Raw genomic sequence first — 9,172 nt, forward strand, 5'->3', positions numbered from 1 at the left:
TCACCCGTCCTTGGTCCCCGCCGCTCCTGCACGTTCGCACGTTGTCTGTGCTCTGGACATATCAGCACAGTAGTGACGTCACCGCTGTGCTGAAGAGAGCACAGACAGCCGGAGGGACAGTGATGAGAAGCAGCGCTGCGCTGCTTCTCATCAGCGCTGCGCTGCTTCTCATCAGCGCTTTCAAATGTACCGGCATCTGTGATCTGCGATGCCGGTACATTTGAATGTGTGATCCTGAGCAGGGGGCCCGGTGCTGGAGCTGACACCGCTGCAGCCGCCGCCAGGCCCTGCCCCCAGGTAACGGACCCCACAGCAGTGCAGGGGGAGGTTACTGGAGAGTAACAGAGGTGCGGGGGAATGTGTGGGAGGGTGTAGGGAAGGTGCGGGGACTCCTCGCACTGTACAGCCCAGCAGGGCGGCAACATGCTGTTCCACATTTGCATGTCAACATGGCCCTGCCCATGTTGACATGAAATGACCGGAAGCAGCAAAATCGCGGCAGGAGCGGTCACATGACCGCTCTGAGCCGGGGGAGAGGGGCTGACAGCAGGGCAGGTAAGTGGTCTCTATCTACTTACCTGCCCCAATGTAGCTCAATAGGGAAATAAAAAAAAAGTCAAAGAAGCCGGATAACCCCTTTAAATGTTTCAGATCACCAAACAAATTTAAAAATTAGACAAAGATAACACAAGTAACACAAAATTAAATTTATAAATGAAGGTTTTTATTATTAAGAGAAAAAAAATCCAAACCTACGGGGCCCTGTGTGAAAAAGTGATTGCCCCTAAACCTAATAACTGGTTGAGCCACCCTTAGCAGCAACAACTGCAACCAAATGTTTTGTATAACTGGCAATGAGTCTTTTACAATGCTCTTGATGAATTTTGGCCCACTTTTCCTTGCAGAAATGTTGTAACTCAGCCACAATGGAGGGTTTCTGAGCTGAACCACTTTTTTAAAGTCAGGCCACAGCTTCTCAATCAGATTAAGGTCAGGACTTTGACTAGGCCAAGCCAAAGTCTTTATTTTGTTTTTCTTAAGCTTTCAGAGGTGGACTGGGGTGTTTAGGATCATTGTGCTGCTGCATCACCCAAGTGCGCTTCAGCTTGAGGTCACGAACAGATGGTCGGACATTCTCCTTCAGGATTTTTTGGTAAACGGCCAAATTCATGATTCCATTTACCACAGCAAGTCTTCCAAGTGCTAAAGCAGCAGAACTGCCCCAGACCATTACATTACCACCACTATATTTTATTTTTGGTATGATGTTCCTTTTCTGAAATGCTATATTACTTTTACGCCAAATGTAATGGGACTTCTAAAAAGTTCAACTTTTGTCTCGTCAGTCCACATAGTATTCTCCCAAAAGTCTTGGGGATCATCAAGATGTTTTCTGGCAAAACGGAGATGACCCTTTATGTTCTTTATGCTCAGCAGTGGTTTTAATCTTGGAATTTTTCCATGCAGGTCATTTTTGCACAGTCTCTTTCTTTTGGGAGTCATCAACACTGTCCTTAACTGAGGCAAGTGAGGCCTGAAGTTCTTTAGATGTTGTTAAGCATTTTTTTGTGACCTTTTGATGAGTTGTCGCTATGCTCTTGGGGTAATTTTGGTTGACCGGCCATTCCTGGGACGACTCACCACTGTTCTATGTTTTTGCCATTTGTAGATAACGGCTCTCACTGTGGTTTGCTGGAGTCTCAAAGCTTTAGAAATGGCTTTACAACCTTCCCCAATCTGATAGATCTCAATTACTTTAGTACTTGTTCCTGAATTTCTTTGGATCGCGACATGATATCTAGCTTTTGAGGATCTTTTAGGCTATGTGTCCACGGTAGAATGTACCTGCGGACTTTTCTGCCTGATTTGCCGCGGATTTTGATGCGGATTTTTTTTTTTCCCATTCTATACCAAAATCCGCAACAAACAATTGACATGCTGCAGATTTTTCCGCATCAAAATCCGCGGCAAATCCGCAGCGGAAAAATCCGCAGCATGGACACAGCATTTCCAAAATGCCATTGAAATGGCTTGGAAGTGCCGCTGCTGCAGATTTTCGGGAAATCCGCGGTAAATCCGCGGCAAAATCCGCGGTAAATCCGCAGCGTGGGCACATAGCCTTAGTCTACTTCACTTTGTCAGGCAGGTCTTATTTAAACGATTTCTTCACTAAGAACAGGTGTGACCGTAATCAGGTCTGGGTGTGGCTAAGCAAATTGGACTCAGCTTCCTAAAGATGTGCTAAACTACAGTTCATTTTTGTTTTAAAGAGGGTGAGGGGCAATCACTTCTTCACACAGGGCCCTGTAGGTTTAGATTTCTTTTTCCCTTAGTAGTAAAGACTTTCATTTATAAACTACATTTTGTGTTTACTTGTGTTATCTTTGTCTAATATTTAAATTTATTTGGTGATCTGAAACATTTAGGTGTGATAAACATGCAACAGAATAACAAATCAGGAAGGGGTCAAACACTTTTTCACATTACTATACTTATAATCAATCAATTTATTTAGAAGAGTATAGAGCAAAGGGATAATCAGGTGGTACCGGTCATGTCATGCATCACTCTTACAACATGGGTTATAGGAGCGCTCAGAGGAATAACATGCAGGTTGAAAGCTAGAAATTGACGCAGAGATAGAAGGAGGTTAAACTACATGAAAATTAGTATACTGTATATAAGACAAGAGCCAACTAAGATAGAAAATCAGCTATTGAAGGAAAAACTTCTTTAAGGTGTCTTAGATCTGCTTCAATGAGGAACTGATAGACTGACTCTCCTCATCCAAATTTTGTTTTTTAGTCTTTTAAGGACGACGTGGACTTGAAGCAAGACCTACGATGTGACACCATCGACAGAGAGGAGTATGAGCTCAAGGTGCGGCACCCATATATATTCAACCAATACAAATAAATTAATAATCAAATGTGGCACTTTCAGGATGTCTAGATACCACTAGTGCCCGGCACAAGTCTCGGAGCCATGAAGCATTAACAAGACGATGCTGTTAGAAGCTACATTTCGCATTGTGTATTCACAACTATCTTGTACTAAGCACGATTGAGTTGTCTGGCATGCAAGATCGAGTGATGTGTACTTTTTTTGTAAAATGTGCAATTTATTCTGTGTTTAATACCTCTCTCTGTTTCTTGTTCTCTTCTAACTTCTTCTATACCTTGGAGAGTGAAGCAAACATTACTATACAGTTGCATACTTTTAGGGATTTAGACAAGTAATGCAGATCGGTTCCAATTTTGACTTTTAAAAACTGTTTTGACGAAGAAGGTTCGAAATCCCGATTACACTTCTGTGAAGTGAGGGGAGATGATGGCAACAGATTGTTGCATCATGAATGCACGTTATGTAGGACACGTCCGGTAAGACACAAGAACTTATTCTTTCGGAAAGTCCAATGGATTGTACAATGGAAGTCCTTCATCGAGAACATTTTAATCAACTGTGTGGACTGTGCCTTCAGCCAATCTGCGGTGGCCTTCACTATTCATATGGATTTACTCAACTGATTCCCTTGGACATTAAGGACTTCTTATTGTGGACTAATCAAAGTTTCTGCTCCTATATATTGATACGAAGCTCTGTGTGCATTTCATCCAACATCACGTAACCATCACTGCCGAAAACTTGGGTCTAGTCATCAAAGTCATTCTCACCTAATCATATGCTTTGGCAGAACTTTTTTTTATTTATTATTCACAAATATTGATTAGTTGCACTTTGATCTAGCTTGATTCAACCTACAAAAATTACTAAATGACAGAGAATAGAAGGTTTTTCACTCTCTAGACTTTGATGAATAGACTTGGGCAAATTTCACTTTTTTTTGTAACTGTAAATCAACAGGCATTAGCACTGGGCTACCATGTTTTATATCCTAAAAGCAAATATTTATGTAAATGTCTGTAGTCCAAAGCAATTTTCCAAAAATGACTTAATAAATGTATGCACCTGTATAGTGACTTTTGCTTCACTGCTTAATTGAGCACATACGTTTGGAAACACATAGTGTTCAGAGACCAAGTCGCCTGTCTCTGGCTAGCCATCCGCTATTTTTTCTTTTTTTTACTTCTCTTCTTTCCTTCCTTTCAATAATCATTTTTCTTATTCTATATTCATGTCCATCATTATCTGCCATTGATCACGCTGCTCTTCTTCCCTAGGATCCAACCAATGGGTATTACAACGTCCGGGCCCACGATGACAGGCCGAACTCCCGAACTGTGTTGTATCCAGATTACCGTAATCCTGGACCAGCACGTTTTGATGCTCGCCCTTCATCCCGCCTCTCTCACTCCAGTGGTTATGCCCAACTGAACACTTACAGTCGGGCCGCTACTTCAGATTATAGTACAGACCCGACGCCCACAGTAACGCCAGCAACAACAGATACCACCAGCCAACTTTCTTACGATAACTATGAAAAATTTGGGACACATGGGTTTTCGGCTAATTCTGCTTACCCAACTTACCGGCTTGGTTACACGCAGCCAACCACAACAGGAATGGACCGGGGACCTTATGATACTTTTGATCCAGTTGGGAAATTCACAGGTGCCACCCGGTTTTCATACACTTCCCAACATTCTGACTATGGACAGAGGTTTCAACAAAGGATGCAGACGCATGTCTGAGCATTGCAAAAACAAACCGGTGGGCAACAAAAGGGGAAATAACAAAGAGGATTCAGCTATTCAGTGAAGTATTCTCTGATGTAACATCTAAAGGCAAGAAAGGACTCCACGAGGAGAAGCAACCTCTTACTATGTCTTCTGATACTCAGGGACCTTCATGTCTTGATCTCAGAAGTCCCCAAGAAAACTGTCAATGTTGCCCAACCAGCAAAGCCGTGAAGTTTTGACACGGAGTAAGATGCCAAACAGAAGGCTGGCCTTTTAGCACCTGATCATTCCTTAAATACCACTGATTTTTGCCATCTGGTATATGGCTTATGGTATGACTTTAATAGTCAACTTGGTACCGGAGAAACTTTTTCTGTTCCTTCCCTTGGAGCCCATGTCTGCTTTTTATTAATCTCCTTATTTGCACACTGAAAATCTGGTCTTACCAGAGCTTTTTTGGTAGTTATACATTCCAACTGTTGGAAGACGGGGCAGAATGACTTTACAATCTTGGCACTTGGGCAGCTATTTTGGATAGCAAAGAACGAATGAATCGGACAATCAAAAAAAAAAAATGGGAATTTTAATTTTCTCATCTGTATAGATTCTTTTAGAAATTCCGCTCATGGAGGATTCTTATCTGCATTCTTCTTTGGTCCTTCCTATATGTTCTAGAAATCCTAACAAGCTCCAAGCCATAATTCGAGCACTTCTCAACACGAACATTACTCCATCCATGTGCACGTTGTCTATGACATTCCGGTTTCGGCCAGTTCGACCTCACCTATATTGTTTTGTTTTCATTTCCAACCAGGCTATGATATTTCTGTAACACCGAGCTTCAGTAGGCAATAAGTATCAGCCAGTTTTGCATTTCTGAAACTTCAGCATTGCACTTTGGCTGAGAAACAAAAAAAATCACTCAGGGATGAGAGGTCCAATAACTTTGTGAAATAGGTGATTACAGTATTAAGTCCCAAGCTGTACAATATTAAAAAAAATGCTTTGCTATGGAGGCTGCACATATAGAAGTAAGATACTTAAGTCACTTTGGTGTAAACATGCAGTCAAATATCCCTTTTGGATCTTAAAAAGGTTTACGGGGCCATATTTCATGTAAAGTGAAAATCAGACTGCGACAAATTAGATTTCTCATCATAGTTTGAATATTATCAGAGTCAAGTACATCGTTGTAGAACCAACCTTTGCCTTTATACGTTGTTGGTTGGTCCAAATCGTAAAGGTAAAGCAATACTCTCCAAGGAAATACAAGAAATCCTTATATTTTTATTTTGTATGGTCCGCATAACAAAAGACAGCTTAAAGGGTTATTCCCCCTGTTCATAAATAGATACTTTCTGATAGTTCTTGTAAATACAAGCGCTTTTTAAAAAATTGCAGCTGTTCTTGAGATATTAACACTTTTTTTTTGTTTACATCTTGCTGCCAAGGAGACCTGTCTATCAGCTGTGGTCAGTCTCCTAGGAATCAAGGTGTAAACAAAAGAAAAACACTAATATTTCAAGAACTGCAGACAATTTTAACAAGCAGTAAATTGCAAAAGTGCTTTTATCTACAAGCACTATCCAACAACACCATATATGAAAGTGAGAATGAACCCTGTAATTTTTTCTCAAATATCCTCTGAGGTGGTACAATGTTCAATCACATACCATCAGGATTCCCCTCATTTCTATCCTACATAATATATCCCATTAAGCAAGACAACACTTTTTTTTACCTTATCGAGTCTTTTTAGCCATAAGTCTTAGTCGGTCTTTTCATTACTTCTTGGAGGGTGGATAATTTAGTTAGGATACAAAGTACAAATATGAATATGGTCCTGCTCCAAAAAGTTGTCTCAAAGTACTTACTTGGTAAATTCGGGCATTCATCTTTGTACCGCTTTTATTTTTTCCTTCCTGTGCCTTAACACATAAATGTTAAGGGTTGCCATTTAAAAATAATGTTGAAAAAGTAAAAAAAACAAACAAATCCTGTATTTGCCAAGACTTGTAGATGCATGGTACTTTATATTTAATCATAATAACAAAAAAAACAGTTCTGACTTCGTTTCACACACACATATTTTATATATTATATATATATATATAAAAAATATACTTATATATATATAAATATATATACAAATAAATATATAAATATATATATATATTTATATATATATATATATATATATATAAAAAATCTCTCACTCAATGAAGTTATTCTGGAATTCGAAAAAGATAAAGTGAAGCAAAAAAAAAAAGAGAGCCTTTCTAAAAATAAGTAGGGATACACACACCCCCTGTACATTTTTTTTCAGAGTTGAAGGGGATTATCACTGACCTCTACTAAACAGATGGTTGATGTAGTGTTCGATATATAGATGATTACTTTTTAATATTTTCAAAATACCCAATTTTTATGGTACAGTGTAAACTATGCTGCTTTAGCCTTTACAAAACCTCCATGTACATTACTTTTGGAATATAAACAACTATCTTCTACTTTTTCGTTATTTTTATTTTTTTGCCAAAGCAAACTGAGATACGCTACTTAACAGATGCAAATTTCCACCATTGAACATTTTTACCCAAATTTTTAATTTCCACTTAAGTTTATTAACCCCCAACATTTATTATTGGAAATGGTTAAGTAAATATGTATCGATTTTTTTATTAATCTGTACATATTTTTTTTTTTTTTTTTACAATTTCAACCAAATGTATCTTTTGTACGAAATCTGTTCTTTTTGCAAACAGATCCTCGTAGGCAATCATTTTTGTACAGTACGTGTGTAAATATACATATATATTTTTTATATATCTTGTAAAACGTGAGAAGCATACACGAGTGACATTATCAGTATTATATTTTATTGTTATTATTTTTTATTTTATTTTTTTATCTGCACACCTGTTGACGTTTCTTGAGATTTTTTTGGGTCAAGAAGATTTTTTTTTTTTTCATTGCTGTACTGAGATACGTTCTCTCCATTAACGCCAACTTAATTAAATGTAAAAGAATACAATCTGAATTTTATATACGGTGTCACACTGGTGGTTCTGATATTTTAGCACTTGCATTTTGAAAGTTTTTCTGGATATTTAAAGGGAAAGACACAAATAATGCATAGAATTACATACAGTAAAATTCCTCCAATCTGGTAATTTTTGACTGTTCGACGCACAATAAAATATTAGAAAAATACAGATATAATCAATTAAAATAATTTGTTTTCATTGGTGCTGCAAGCCCTACTGAATAATCTTAAAAAAATAAAAAAATTTACACCTTTCTATCACTGAAATAAAGGAATTTAACTGTTTCGGTGATTTACATTGTATTGTTATTGCAGTTTCCAACAGGAGAAAAAGAAAAATGTATTAAAGGAAAACCAGTACGTCACACTATACCTCCCCCTATGGTAATCACGTATGTAACACTCTGATGCTCTGTTTAATAATAAAAGATTGCTATAAGCAATGGTTTTTATCTTCTCTATAGTGCTCCTATGCATTTTTTTTGTAGGTGAAACATTATGATTGGGTAAGAGAAGACACTTTATTAAGATAGAGTAAGGCTATGTGCGCACTAGGCGTTTTTGCCGCGTTTTTAGCGGCGTTTTTTTACCGCGTTTTTGTGCTGAAAACGCAGTGACATTGCTTCCCCAGCAATGTCAATGGGTTTTCAGAAGTGCTGTCCTCACACAGCGTTTTTTTTTAGCTGCGTTTTTGTGGTGACCACAAAAACGCAGCATGTCAATTATTTCTGCGTTTTCCACTGCGTTTTTCACTCATTGAATTCAATGAGATGTTAAAAACGCAATGAATAACGCATATAGCCGCGTTTCTATGACTAAAAACGCAGCTATAAACGCAAGGGGTGGGTACTACAGTGACGTGTACAGGAAGAGGATTCCTTCTGTTGGTAAACACAGAAGCAGGAATCCTCCCGGTACCGTCACCGCTGCCTCCACCTCCCGTCCTGTGCACGTCAGCTCCGTGCGGCGCCATGTCTGGGCGGGAGGTGGAGGCAGCGGTGAAAACCAAAGTGAACAGTAGAAAAAAAAAAATGTCATATACTCACCTGTCCGCAGGGTCCCGGTGCCATGCCCGCTCCCATCTCCTCCCGGTCCCGCCGCTCTGGCTGTGTGCAGTCTCCCCGGGGCAGGACCTTGCTTGCAGGACCTGGCGCTGATCACCTGATGCAGTCACCTGACGCATCAGCTGATCGCGGTGTCGCCGGCTTTTTCGTGTCCGGCCGGCTATCAGCTGATCCTGCCGTCAGGGGACTTCATCAGCTGATTACCGGCAGCTCCGGCAGCGATCGTATAGGATCAGACTCCTGTCCAATCGATCGCTCCAGGAGCTGCCGGTAATCACCACAGCACATAAGTGAGTATTATTTTTTTTTTTTTTTTCTACTGATGCATCTGCTGATTGTATAATCGGCTTTTATACAATCAGCTGATGTGTGATGTGATTCAGGCACTTGATCCTGACACATCATCTGATCGCTTTGCCTTC

The 9,172-nt window shown here is 39.5% G+C and overlaps 1 protein-coding gene across 1 annotated transcript in view; it reads left to right on the forward strand.

Annotated features, from left to right (window-relative positions):
- KIRREL1 (kirre like nephrin family adhesion molecule 1) overlaps positions 1 to 8,112 on the forward strand; it is a 255,538-nt gene extending 247,426 nt beyond the window's left edge. Inside the window, exons 14-15 of the mRNA XM_075330726.1 lie at positions 2,806 to 2,880; positions 4,182 to 8,112. Of these exons, the coding sequence (XP_075186841.1) occupies positions 2,806 to 2,880; positions 4,182 to 4,652 (546 nt within the window). The 3' untranslated portion in view covers positions 4,653 to 8,112. The remainder of the gene's footprint in view (positions 1 to 2,805; positions 2,881 to 4,181) is intronic.
- The last annotated feature ends 1,060 nt before the right edge of the window (positions 8,113 to 9,172 follow it).

The sequence above is a fragment of the Anomaloglossus baeobatrachus genome, chromosome 12, assembly GCF_048569485.1.
Source record: "Anomaloglossus baeobatrachus isolate aAnoBae1 chromosome 12, aAnoBae1.hap1, whole genome shotgun sequence".
In the NCBI taxonomy this organism is placed as follows: domain Eukaryota; kingdom Metazoa; phylum Chordata; class Amphibia; order Anura; family Aromobatidae; genus Anomaloglossus; species Anomaloglossus baeobatrachus.